Genomic DNA, 14,544 nt, shown 5'->3' with positions numbered 1-14,544 from the left:
GAGCAGAACCTCTGCTGAGGTCCATCTGTCTCCTCTGGTCCCAGTTTGTCAGAAGCAGATGTTCATCAACACACAGTGAAACATGGCTTCACCTGTAACAGCAGTAAATCCACCTCTCAGGTGTCCACTCTGCACTTTGACATGCAGAGGACACACACTGAGCTCTTAGCGTGTTCATTCCAACACGTGAACATGAAGCAGAGAGGAAGCTGCTCCACCTCTGAACAGGACTGAAGTCCCTGCTGCTCTTTCTACTGGATGAGCTGCATCACTGACTCACAGCTGATGAAGTGAGTCTCTGTGACACTGATGTCTTCTTCTCTCAACAGGTGGGGGAGGTGGTCTTTGTGAAGGTGAGTGTGAAGAGGACAGTGTGAAGAGGACAGTGTGTGTGGACGGAGGCTGAGCTGTGTCCTGAGGATCCAGAGGCTGAAGCAGCAGCAGCTTGTGTGTAGTCTCCAATCTACACAACCCCTAATCTGCATGTGTTTGTGAGATGAAGCCGGAGCACCTGGAGAAAACACGGGGAGAACATGCAGACTCCACACAGGAAGACCCCATCTGAACCGGATTCAAACCAGCAACCTTCCTGCCCCGATTGTGTTTATTCACATGAAGAATGTGTTTATTGAAATGACACAACACAAGCAGAATATATAAACCCTCTATAAAGAGTCACATACAGTGTGTTTAAGTTTGTCTTTATTATTGTCCACCTTTGTCCCTCAGTGTGTCTCCATGTGTGTAGAACCACATTCTGTGTATATATTTGTTTATGATCTTAAAGTTCCTGGATTCACGTCACAAATAGATTTAGTTCCACACAAAGTTAAACACATTGAAATAAATATATTGTATATAAAGATGATCAGTGACTGTATATAAAGACTGGGAGAAGAGAGAGGGGTTTTTAATGGGTCAGTGGAGCTCAGGGACTGAGCCTGGTCTTCCTGGAGATCTCAGGTCTGTACAGGTTCTATGTTCAATAGAAGAGGACGGTTCACTGGTCCTTCATTTTTTAAATTCCATGTGTGTGTGTGACATGTTTTCTTTTGTAAAATATGATCAAAGTGTTATTTAGTACGTTTATTTCATGAAACGATTTTAATAAAAGTTAACTTAAAAAACTCTTTCTCTCTCTCCAACACACTTACACACACACAAACTCTCTCTCCCTCTCTCTCACACACACACACACTCTCTCTCACACACACACATACACACACTCTCTCTCTCTCTCTCTCTCACACAAACATACACTCTCTCTCCAACACACACATACACACACACTCTCTCTCTCTCTCACACAAACATACACTCTCTCTCCAACACACACACACACACACACACAAACACACACTCGTTTCTCTCTCACACACACACACACACACACACACACTCTCTCTCTCTCTCTCTCACACACACACACACTCTCTCTCTCTCTCTCTCTCTCTCACACACACACACCCACACACACACTCTCTCTCTCTCTCTCACACACACACACCCACACACACACTCTCTCTCTCTCACACACACACATACACACACACTCTCTCTCTCTCTCTCTCACAAAAACATACACTCTCTCTCCAACACACACACACACACACACACACACTCTCTCTCTCTCTCTCTCTCTCTCACACACACACTCTCTCTCTCTCTCTCTCTCTCTCTCTCTCTCTCTCTCTCTCACACACACACACACACACACACACACACACACACACACTCTCACACACACACACGCTCTCGTTCTCTCAGTGCATTATGGGAGTTTGTTGGTGGAGTGGCGGTGAGCTTGTGAGAGCGTGTCGGTTTTTTTCGTAAATTGCGGTAGTTATATTCAAAAACGTTGTGTTTGTATGATTGTGTAGTTGTTAGTTGTTGTATTGTTAGTGTGTCTGTGACTGTTTGGCGGTGAGCGAGCCGTGTGTTCGCGGCGGGATGGCGTCCTTTGGGCCGCTGTCCTTGTCTCTCAGACACGGAGTGAGGCTGGTCCCGGAGCAGGACGTCTCGGTGGAGCAGGTGTTGTTGGCGGTAGGAGAGCAGGTGGGGTACGGGAACATCTCCTACGCATCACGGATGAAGAAGGCGGTGGTGGTGTTTATGAAGGAGCTGAAGTGTGTGGCGCAGCTCGTGGAGAGCGGCCTGGTGATCCAGGATCAGCTCGTCCAGGTGTCCCCACTGGCGGTGCCTTCGACCCGGGTCACGGTGTCCGGTGTCCCCCCGTTTATCTCCAACCAGGCGCTGGAGCAAGAACTAAAGCGCTTCGGGAAAATGGCGAGCGGGTTCAGGCCGGTGACTCTGGGGTGTAAGGATCACAAGTTGAAACATGTACAGTCACTGAGGAGACAGGTGTTTATGTTCCTCAGCTCCACCACACAGACTCTGAAGGTGTCATTCCGGGTCAAGCACGAGGACGGGTTCTATATGGTGTATGCGAGCTCAGGGAGCAGTAAATGTTTTGATTGTGGGGAGGTGGGTCACAAGCGGATCTCGTGTCCCCGCAGACAGCACGCAGCAGGGCCCGCTGGGGCTACTGTGGCTGTCGGGGGAAAGGAGGCTGTTCCTCCGGAGCTCAGCGAGGCAGGCGGCTCCGCGCCGGCTGTAGGTGCTGCCGGGGGCCCGGTGGATGAGTCCGCTGGGGTAGGTGGCTCGGTGTCTCAGGTGGGCACAGCAGGACAGGTGAGCACTGAAGATGCAGTGGTGGTCACGGGTGTTAAAGGTTCTTTTTTGGTCGGGGATGAGGGTGGTAGCGGCTCGGGGATCGGGTGTGCGGAGGTTAGAGGCCCAGTGCCCGGTGAACCTATAGTCGGAGATGCGGGGGTTAGCGGCCCGGTGGCCGGTGGCTCTATGGTCGGGGATGGTGGTCAATGTAACGACGTGGAGGAGGGCATGGACGTGGACTCGGACTCGGACTGTGAAAGCGGGTCCGTTTTTGGAAGCGCTTCACAGAACGGTGATTTTTACTCTCTGGAGGAGATAGATAGTTTCCTGGATGAAACGTTTGGGAAAACAGTAAATGTGAACGACTTTTTCCCAGATATTGGGAAATTTATTCAGACAGTCACCACTCTACAGAAGGTGGTTGGGCTGAATTTACTAGATGAAAAGAAGCGTTACCGTCTAAAGAAATTAGTCATCGGGGTAAGAAAAGGGTTAAAGGTATCGAACACAAAAATATCTAAGAAGTTGAAAGTGTCTTAATACATATTTTCTTAAATCACGGGGTGTTTCACTGTTGTTGTTTTCTGTTGACTCTCCTCATTTTTCCCATGCAGGATTTAAAGATAGCATCATTAAATATAAACGGGGGCAGAGATGCTAAGAAAAGAGCTGTCCTATCAGAATTAATAAAGCAGAAGAGACTGGATGTAGTGTTTCTCCAGGAAACACATACGGACACTACCAATGAGATTGACTGGGGCTGATGGTGGGGTGGACAACATGTCCTCAGCCATGGAACAAATATAAGTGCAGGAGTTGCCATCCTGTTTTCCAAGAAAGCTAATATAAGGATAATCTCACACACAGAAATAATTAAAGGTAGAATTCTTGTTGTAAAAGCTGAAACACAAGATTTTAAATTCAGTTGTATTAATATTTATGCACCAAACCAAGGCTCTGAGCGGGAAAGAGTTTTTAAAATTTAAAATGAAACACTTAGCGGCATTGATCAGAATGAATGTATTGTGTTGAGTGGAGATTGGAACTGCTGCACAGATTTGAAGCTAGATAGGACGGGTGTGGAGCCACATGTTCAGTCCTCCCGGCTTTTATCTGAGAGTATCATGAAAGCAGATCTGGTGGATGTGTGGAGGATGAAACATCCTTCAGCCCGGCAGTACACCTGGTGAAGGTGTTAGATGGAAGGATGAGTGCAGCAGGTTAGATAGGTTTTATCTTACTGCCACTTTTACTAATCAGGTTCTTAACTGTCAGATCCTCCCTGTTGGTTTTACTGATCACCATCTAGTTTTAATGGAGTTCATTTTATCATCAACAGTAAAATCAAAGTCTTTGGCATTTTAACGTTCAATTATTGCATGATTTTACTTTCTGTGAAAATTGTAAACTATTTTGGGCTTTTTGGGGAAAAAAGAAACATGAGTTTTCCTCCCTCACCCGGTGGTGGGAAGTAGGAAAAGCCCAAATCAGAGTGTTCTGTCAGCAACACTCAGCCAACTCAACAGTTAAAATAAAAAGAGCCATTCAGACATTAGAAGAGGAAATCAGGAACCTGGAGGCTGACACACAAAACAACGGGCAGGATGCAGAACGGCTCAAAACCAAGAGACAGGACTTAAACTCATTTTTACACAAGAGAGCCAAAGGAGCCTTGGTCAGAGCCCGATTCACTAAACTACATGATATGGACGCTCCGACCACCTTCTTCTTCAACTTAGAGAGGTCGGTGGCTCGGAGGAAAGTGATGGTGTCTCTGCGGCTCCCGGACGGAGAAGTGACCAGAGAACCGGCTCAGATGAGGAAACACGCCGTAGGTTTCTACTCTGAGCTGTTCAGGGCAGAACATTGTGATGCAGACGCTACTGCAGAGCTGCTAGAAGGACTTCCTCAGCTGACTCCAGAAGAACAGGACACACTAAACACTGACATCACCCTAGAGGAGCTGACCACGGCTGTGGAGCAGATGGCGTCCGGAAAGGCCCCTGGAGTGGATGGACCACCTGCTGAGTTTTTAAAACATTTCTGGGGTATTTTGGGACTTGACATTTTAGACATTTTTAGAGTGTTTTAAAAAAGGGACACTTCCTACTTCCTGTAGACGGGCAGTTCTCTCTCTGCTGCCTAAGAAGGGAGATCTGAGCCTTTTAAAGAACTGGAGACCAGTCGCCCTTTGATGCACCGATTACAAAATCCTCTCGAAGGTTCTATCCAACAGGCTGAAGACTTATATCGAACAGCTGATCAACCCAGATCAATGCTACTGTGTTCCTGACAGATCCATGCTGGACAATCTGTTTTTAATAAGAGATGTGTGTGATGTGTGTAAATTATATAATGTTAAGGTGGGCATTATATCAATCGATCAGGAGAAAGTGTTTGACCGTGTGGATCACGAGTTTTTATTTTTAACTTTGCAGGCTTTTGGTGTTCGGGGGGGGTTTCCTTTCCTGGATTAAACTGCTGTACAGCGAGGCCAGTTGCGTGGTGAAGGTGGGGGGGGGCTGAGCTGTCCTGTTCCCGTCACTAGAGGCATCAGGCAGGGCTGCCCCATCTCAGGACTACTATACAGCATCGCCATAGAGCCACTTCTGTGCAGGTTGAGGAGCAGGCTGAGGGGTCTCTCTCTTTCTCTCTCTCTCTCTCTCTCTCTCTCTCTCTCTCTCTCTCTCTCTCTCTCTCTCTCTCTCTGCCGGGGCTGGCTCACAACCCTCCTGTGGTCGTCTCGGCGTATGCTGATGACGTTAATGTGTTTACCCATGACCAGCATGATGTCCAGCGACTACAGGAAAGTCTGGTCTGTTATGGGAGAGCCTCTTCAGCCAGAGTCAACTGGGAGAAGAGTGAGGGGTTTTTAATGGGGCAGTGGAGCCCGGGGACTGAGCCTGATCTTCCTGCAAACCTCCAGTGGGGGAAAAATGGATTAAAGGTTCTGGGGGTCCATCTAGGGAGTGAGGGCTTCCAGAAGCAGAACTGGGAGGGGCTGCTGGAAAAGGTGGAAGCAAAGTTGTCTAAATGGAAATGGTTGCTACCTTATCTGTCCTACAGGGGGAGAGTTCTGATAGTGAATAACTTGGTCGCCTCGTCTCTTTGGCACAGACTTATCGTGTTGGTGCCACCTCCTGGTCGGCTTAAGGATGTGCAGCGTCGTCTGGTGGACTTCTTCTGGTCTGGTCAGCACTGGCTGAGGGCAGCGGCCCTGTATCGCCCTGTGGCAGAGGGAGGTCAGGGTCTTATTGACATTATATCCAGAACTGCGGCCTTCAGACTGCAGACAGTGCAGAAGATACTCTACGGCTGTGGTCTCTGCTGGTTGGCTCCTGCTCGTCTGCTGCTCAGACAAGATGGCCGACTAGGGCTGGACAAACAGTTATTTCTGATCTCAACTACTGAAGCTGACTTGACAGGGCTGACACCATTCTACAGCTCGGTGGTGAACGCCTGGCAGACGCTGGAGGTCAAGCGGACCCCTGACCCCACCGGGGATATGGTTGTTTGAGGAGCCGCTGTTCTACAACAACTTCCTGAGAACTGACACTTTTTCCTCTCCAACCTTAAGGAATAAGTTTATTGAGGCAGGGATCATCAAACTTGGCCACCTCACAAAGGCCTCCATGGAAACACTCTGTGACGTCACCAGCATCAGGTCCTCCAGAGCAGTGATTTTCAACCAGTGTGCCGCGGCACACTAGTGTGCCGTGAGAGATCATCAGGTATGCCGTGGGAAATTATATAATATCTAGTGTTGCACCGAAGTATCGGCCGAGCATCGGTAGCGGCAGATAGTCACCTCGTTTACCGACATCTGCACATCGGTAATAAACTTGACTTTCACTGATATCATTGGTATTTGTGGTTAAACCGCTGGGCAGGTGCCGCGGCTGGGGGAGCAGTCGCCCTCCTCTCCACGCCGCCGGAGACTCAACGTTTTTTGGGGGGGAGGTCCTATTCCGCTGTGCCTCACGGCGTCAGTGGTGCGGGGGCTTTCTTTCTCTTGGACCGTGGGGCGGTGTCTGTCGCCGGTGCGGAAGGCGGGGGGGGGGGGGACCGGGTACGGCGGTCGGCGGCAGCGACTCTGGACGCGTGTCGGGCCCTTCTCGCGGATCACCTCAGCTACGGCGCCCGCTGGGGGAACCCTCCGTTCGCGCGGGGGGGCCCTTCCGGCGGTGCGCCTCGGCTGGCGCCTAGCAGCTGACTCTGGTGCGGACCAGGGGAATCCGACTGTTTAATTAAAACAAAGCATCGCGAAGGCCCACGGTGGGTGGTGACGCGATGTGGTTTCTGCCCAGTGCTCTGAACGTCAAAGTGAAGAAATTCAATGAAGCGCGGGTAAACGGCGGGAGTAACTATTGGCACTCAAAACAGGTCAATCTGTTTTAGACAGGGTTAAAAGGTCCTTAAATGATCCTTGTGGTATTTTGACCAAAATATGTTACAGACATTTCATTTAGACCCCATGGAACCATATCAACTGTAATAAAATGGGTATAATATGTCTCCGTTAAATAAAGTTTAATTAAATCAAAGATTGTTTTCATAAATCTGATTCAATTTGTGCTCATTAAATGGTAAGAGTAAGAAAAGGCTGAAATAATTTAAAATAGTGCTTTTTAATACATTTAGAAATTATATTACTAACTATATGTATTATATGTACTGTGTTAGGCCATAGAGTGTCATTTTGGTTGGTGGTGTGCCCCAGGATTTTGTAAATGTAAAAAATGTGCCGCGGCTCAAAAAAGGTTGAAATTCACTGCTCCAGAGTGCTGGAGAGGATTGTGGAGGAAGTGTTGCAGTCCCTGTCTGTGCCACTGGGAGTGTTTGCTGAAAACCGTACTCTAGCTGACCAATGGGATGATGACAGTGAGAACCTGTCCCCCCCCCCCCCTGTCCCCCCCCCCGATCGTCAGCCCTGCTGCTGACGGGTGGCGAGAGGAGAGTGGACTGCTTCTGTCCTTCAGAACCCCGGTGCTGGGTAGTTTCAGCTCTTCTGGGAAGAAGCAGCTTCATGTCAGCTGTGTGAAGGTGCTGAACCTTCGCTCTCTGGCTGGAGTCAAGGAGATGAGGTGGACTAAGGAATTTGCTGCAGGCTGCAACCCTGAAGGCCGGTGGAGGGTCCTGTATAAACCTCCTGTTGACAGACGGGTGGGTGACCTCCAGTGGAGGATTATTCATGGAGCTTTAGCTACAAACAGACACAGAGCTCACCTGGACCCGAGCACTGGGAGGGATGTGGTTTCTGTGGTGAGAGGGAGACTCTAGAGCACCTAGTGGTGACTTGTCCTCCACTAGAGGGTTTATTTAAACAACTACAGCAGTGGGTGGAGGCTCTGGGGGAGAACTTCTCTCTCCCTTTGTTTGTTTTTGGGCCTAAATACCAAAAAAGAAACAGAGAAACACTCGTCCTGGTGAACTTCCTGTTTGGCTAAACTGGCCACCTGGAAGAGCAGGAAGAACCAGATGTTGAGGGTAGGCTGGACAGATGTGGTGAAGTGTTTTAAAGGCTTGGTAGCAACTCACGTTAAAAGAGAACAAGCCTTCTACAGCCTGACCAGTAACCTGGAAGCTTTTACATCCCAGTGAGGGATCAGACAGGTTTTATGTTCCACAGAGGAGAACGGTTCACTGATCCTTTTTAAAGTCCATGTTGGTGTCTGACATGTAGGTTTCTTGTGTAAAATATGATCTGATTGAAGTGTTATTTATTACGTTTATTTCATGAAATGATATAAATAAAAGTTAACTTAAAAGTCAAAAGTCTCTGTCTCTGTATCTGTCTCTCTCAGTATCTCTCTCTCTCTCTCTCTCTCTGCCTCATGTAAACTTGTAGTTGTTCTACATGTATTTATGTATTGCTGATCTACACTGATGAGATCTAGACCTCATACTTATTACAGTGGGTGGATTTGCTTGTAAATACCTGGTATGTGCATCTTATCAATTCTGCCATGTAACTAATAATTAATATTCACGATGATGTATGAATGTGACCTGACGTGGCAGAGTTCTGCAGATGGAGTCACACATTCAGCTCCAACACCAAATATAACAACCTTCAAATCACAGGAGGAAACATGGGTTAGGGTTAGCTTCATGTGAACACAACAAACACACACACACACACACACACAGTCACACACAGAGTCATGTGATTTCATTTAATTTTCAAGAGTGAACTGGTTCAACAGGTCAGACTCCATTTTCACCTTGACGAGCAGAAGGAAGGAAAGTGAGCAGGTGAGTGTGAACACAACACACACACACACACAGTCACACGCAAACACACACACACACACACACACACACACACACAGAGTCATGTGATTTCCAGTACCTGCAGAGAGGGGGAGGAGCCTCCAGTGAAAGTGTTCAGACTGGTTCTAACTTCAAGGAGCAGACGGAGGAGACGTGAAGTCTGAGGCTGGTGAGTGTTCAGCTACATTTATATTATTCATTCATATTATTTCACTGTCACTGACTCTGGGTCAGTTTTCTACTCGTGGACTTTAGAGAGAAGAAGATTCAGGATGAACTTCTGTCAGTCAATCAACAGTTTGACTCAACGCTGTGATTGGCTGAGTCCAACACATTAAACCTACAACTGTCTCAGGTTAAAGAAACACTGAGTTTACTACCTGGCTTCATTGTGTGTGTTTGAGCTCACAGTGTTTTTCCTCTCAGACTGAAGATGAGTGGTTATGAGGAGGAAGAGGACAGAGCAGAGTCTCCAGGGTCCAGCTGTCTGTCTCTGAAGAGTGACCGGTCCATGAGAACTCCTCCAGTCTTCAGTAAAGAACCTGGACCCTCACACACAGAGTAAGAGACTGTTTCTACTGGGACCTGCTCTGAAGAGGATCTAGTTTCCTCTAGTGTGGCCCCTGCATTAGGACACAGCTTCATTGAAGTTGGTGACTAATCTCTCAGAATCACTCAAAGAGCTCAGACCTCCACCAAGAACCAACACGCTCCTTATGAAACCACTTTGAAATCCACTAGAGACTCATTCTGATTTGGATCTGCACCAAATTCCACACACTGGTAAACATCAGTCCTCTGAACATGTCTGTGACAGAGGACCCCCCCCCGATCTGGTTCACAGACCACAACCTTCCACCAAGTTTACTGGTAATCTGTCGTTTTTTATAATCCCACTAACGAACCAACCAACACACAAACATACTGGGTGAAAACAAAACCTCCTTGACAGAAGTAATGACAACCTGTGACTGTGACATGTGAGTTATCAGGACATGTCTTCTAGGGATGAGCGAGTACAGCATTATCTGTATCTGTATCTGTATCTGTTAACCATATCAATTATCTGTATCCGTATCCGTACTCGGAGTGGGCGGGGCCTAACCCGGAAGTGGGTGTGATTTAACCCGGAAGTGTACCGGGTTGTCTTGAAATGGGCGGGGCTTTAACCAGTATGTTATTTTAAGCATGCAATTGATATGGGTTGATCAGAAATTGTTATATTTATTGCTGATTAGAAAACTATTACAGGACAGCATCAGCATTGAGCTTCAGATCAATGATTTTGATCACAATAGCAAACGAACTATTTACAGAACAAGTTTTGTAACAATGAATACAACACATGCTGTTGCAATTATGAAGTGAAATGTAATAACAAGTGTTTTCATACTCAACATAACTTTCTTTTTTAACTTGGAATTTTTTTTAATTTATTTCCACACCAGGTGTGTGTGTGTGTGTGTGTGTGTGTGTGTGTGTGTGTGTGTGTGTGTGTGTGTGTGTGTGTGTGTGTGTGTGTGTGTGTGTGTGTGTGTAAGTGAGTAAGAGAGAGAGGGGGAGTGTGTGTGTGTAGCTTAATTTGTAATATTTTTTATATCACTACTACCTAGAACTTGTCAGACACTCAGTGCGTGAAGTAAAATAAAACTGGTTAGAGCCAACTGACGGTTTAAAAAAAGTTTAAACCGTTAAAGTAAAAAAAAAAAAAACTGTTTAAAAAAAAAAAAAAATCTCCGACAGGCAGAGACGCAACGCGAGTCGCTTTCTACCAGCACCACGTCTGAACGAACCCACGTTTAACAGAACTCTACTGGTTAATAAGTAAGTACAAACTGAAATAAAAACAAACTTCAAGCTGAAGAAACCCTAAACGTTAACGGAAAAGACCCGCGAACCTGAGTGACTGAGAGACAGAGAGCTGTTCTGTGAGTGAGTGAGCAGAGCGGTGTGTGAAGGGGAGGAGCGCTGTGACGCTGTGTGAGGATTTTCATTCAGTCCGCGCACAGATATTGACTCGTATTACTCGTATAATACTCGTGCTCGGCAAAAGTGCTTTATCCGTACCGGATACTCGTTTCAGCCGAGTATCCGGCTCATCTCTAATGTCTTCACAGGGAGAGGAAGAGGAGTCATGTTTCTGAGGAGGAGCAGTCGTCCTGCTGTGCTTCGTGTCATGACGTCCTGAAGGATCCAGTCTCCACCAGCTGTGGACACTGGTTCTGCAGACAGTGCATCACCTCATACTGGGACCAGTCTGGTTCTTCAGGAGGCTCCTCCTGTCCCCAGTGTGGACAAAGATCCAGAACAGGAGCTGGAGGTCAGACAGCCGGTCAGAGCAGCACTGTACATGTGTCTGCTGATGTCTTCACTTCTGACAACAGCACATGTGGTTTTATTTTGTTCCTTCATACAGCATCAACATTTAACATCGTTAGAAAAGCACAAAGTTAAAAAGCTTTTATTTTCTGTAGTTTTTCTGTATCTGATGAAAACAATCAGCAGATTCTCAGATTCTCTGTCTCTCACATTGTTTCTTGTCTTTCAGCAGATCGTGGTCTGCAGGAGGTTTCAGATGAACATAAGCTCAGTGTGAGGAGGAGATGTGAACATGTGACTGAAGGAAGTGATGAAACAGGAAGTAGAACCCTCCTCAACAGGATCTACACTGAGCTCTACATCACAGAGGGACAGAGTGAAGAGGTTAATACTCAACATGAGGTGAGGCAGCTTGAGACGGCTTCCAAGATGAAGATCCTCCAGGACACTCCCATCAAGGTCCACGCCATCTTTAAAGCCTCCACTGACCAGCAGAGCAGCATCAGAGTCGTCCTGACCAACGGAGTCGCTGGCGTTGGAAAAACCTTCTCGGTGCAGAAGTTCACTCTGGACTGGGCAGAGGGTTTAGAGAACCAGGATGTGGGTCTGCTGGCTGTGCTTTCGTTCAGGGAGCTGAACCTGGTGAAGGACCAGCAGCACAGTCTTCTCACGCTGCTCCATGTTTTCCATCCAGAGTTACAGAAGCTCACGGCAGAGACGCTCGCTGTCTGTAAACCTTTGTTCATCTTTGACGGCCTGGATGAAAGCAGACCTTCTCTGGACTTCAACCACAGGGAGCTTGTGTCTGAGGTCACACAGAGGTCATCAGTCAACGTGCTGCTGACAAACCTCATCCGGGGGAATCTGCTTCCCTCGGCTCTCGTCTGGATAACCTCCAGACCTGCGGCGGCCAATCAGATCCCTCCTGCATGTGTTGACAGGGTCACAGAAGTACGAGGCTTCACTGAGGTCCAGAAGGAGGAGTACTTCAGGAGGAGATTCAGTGATGAAGAGCTGTGCAGCAGAATCATCTCACACATCAAGACGTCCAGGAGCCTCCACATCATGTGTCAAATCCCAGTCTTCTGCTGGATCAGTGCTACAGTTCTGGAGCACATGTTGACCACAGACCAGAGAGGAGAGCTGCCCAAGACCCTGACTGACCTGTACTCACACTTCCTGCTGGTTCAGACAAAGAGGAAGAACAACAAGTACGGTGAGGGACATGAGACGAGTCCACAGCAGCTGACGGAGGCTGACAGGGACGTTCTCCTGAAGCTGGGGAGGCTGGCACTTAAACATCTGAGGAAAGGAAACATCATGTTCTACCAAGAAGACCTGGAGCGGTGTGGTCTTAATGTCACAGAGGCCTCGGTGTACTCAGGAGTTTGTACTGAGATCTTCAGAAGAGAGTGTGTGATCTTCCAGAAATCAGTCTACTGCTTTGTTCATCTGAGCGTTCAGGAGTTTCTGGCTGCAGTCTACATGTTCCACTGTTACACCAAGAGGAACAGAAAAGAACTCAAGAACTTCTTAGGAACAAATTGGATCATATACAGAATCTTCTCCCTGGATGACCTCCTGAAGAGAACCATGAAGAAATCCCTCACCAGTACAAATGGTCATCTGGACCTGTTTGTTCGCTTCCTTCACGGCCTCAGTCTGGAGTCCAACCAGAGAGTCTTAGGAGGCCTGCTGGGTCGGACAGAGAACAATCCAGAGATCATCCAGAGAATCATCTACAACCTGAAGAAGATGAAGAGTGATGACATTTCTCCTGACAGAAGCATCAACATCTTCCACTGTCTGACTGAGATGAACGACCACTCAGTTCATCAGCAGATGAAACAGTTCCTGACGTCAGAGAACAGATCAAAGGAGAAACTCTCTGAGATCCACTGCTCAGCTCTGGCCTACATGCTGCAGATGTCAGAGGAGGTTCTGGATGAGTTGGACCTGAAGAAGTTCAACACATCAGAACAGGGTCTATGGAGACTGATCCCAGCTGTGAGGAACTGCAGGAAGGCTCAGTGAGTCCAGACATGATCAATAACATGTTCAATCAGTGGAGATGAGTCGTTCTTTAAATACGTGTGTGTGTGTGTGTGTGTGTGTGTGTGTGTGTGTGTGTGTGTGTGTGTGTGTGTGTGTGTGTGTGTGTGTGTGTGTGTGTGTGTGTGTGTGTGTGTGTGTGTGTGTGAGATAAAGTTATTATTATTAACCCTCAACCTTCTCATTGTTCTCATGTACATATGAGAACAACTAGATCAGATGTAGAGTCAAAGGTCACTGTGACCTTTGACCTTTGACCACTGAAATCTAATCAGTTTGTCTTTGAGTCAAAATGTGAAGAAATCCCCTGAAGACAGACTTGAGACATCATGTTCAAGAGGCCATGAACATGTTCTGGGACCTTGACCTTTGACCTCTGACCACCTGAATCTAATGAGTTCCTCTGTTAGTCTGAATGAATGCTTGAACCAAATCTGAAAGGATTCTCTTGAGGAGTTTTTAACAAAGAGGGGATTTACCAGGGTGAGGGTCACATGATCACGTTTTGTATGAATGTTGTGTTTTCTGATTTAATTCTCACAGATTTGATATTTTCTTTAATTACAGACTCATTGGTTGTCGACTCTCAGAGACTCACTGTGAAGTCGTGGCCTCAGCTCTGAAGTCAGACCCCTCACATCTGAGAGAACTGGATCTGAGTGGAAACAACAACCTGCAGGATTCAGCAGTGAAGCTGCTGTGTTCTGGACTGGAGAGTCCAAACTGTCGACTGGAGACTCTGAGGTCCTTAAATCCTTCTTCACTTTTCAGACTTTCTTTCTTATTGGGTCATTATTTATTTAAATTGTCTCAGTTCTGCTCTGCTCACTGTCCCTCAGTCATCTGTCACTCACCCAGCCTGTCAGTCACGTCCACCTCATCAACTCCAATCACCTGCACTCACCTGCTCCTGATCACTAAGAAAGTGTCAGTAAATAACATGTGGACTGAGGCCGAGCACTCGTCCTCCTCAGGTTTTCAAAATAAGACTCATTCTTATTGAAACACGTTGGACAGTTGATAAGTATAGAAACAAACAGGAAGTGACATCAGGAGCCATCCCTACTTTAAACAGTGTTTAATTACACAAACCTGCTCAGTGACCAACACACAGAGAAGAAGCTGATGAATGAAACAATGGTCCAACAGGTCTGATCTGATATTTATCTTCAGGTCACAGACTGGACTGAGGTCAGCAGCATGTTGAGAGTCTGTGTTGACATGATG

The 14,544-nt window shown here is 47.2% G+C and overlaps 2 protein-coding genes across 2 annotated transcripts in view; both read left to right on the top strand.

Moving 5' to 3' along the window:
- Nucleotides 1-14,544, top strand: part of LOC128444271 (NACHT, LRR and PYD domains-containing protein 12-like) — a 330,858-nt gene that overhangs the window by 114,281 nt on the left and 202,033 nt on the right. The window lies entirely within an intron of this gene.
- The window catches only part of LOC128444274 (NLR family CARD domain-containing protein 3-like), a 146,184-nt gene that overhangs the window by 49,655 nt on the left and 81,985 nt on the right, over nt 1-14,544 (top strand). Inside the window, exon 4 of the mRNA XM_053426661.1 lies at nt 9,373-9,507. Within this exon, the coding sequence (XP_053282636.1) occupies nt 9,373-9,507 (135 nt within the window). The remainder of the gene's footprint in view (nt 1-9,372; nt 9,508-14,544) is intronic.

The sequence above is a fragment of the Pleuronectes platessa genome, chromosome 7, assembly GCF_947347685.1.
Source record: "Pleuronectes platessa chromosome 7, fPlePla1.1, whole genome shotgun sequence".
NCBI lineage: Eukaryota > Metazoa > Chordata > Actinopteri > Pleuronectiformes > Pleuronectidae > Pleuronectes > Pleuronectes platessa.
This window is presented reverse-complemented; position numbering and strand designations above follow the sequence as displayed.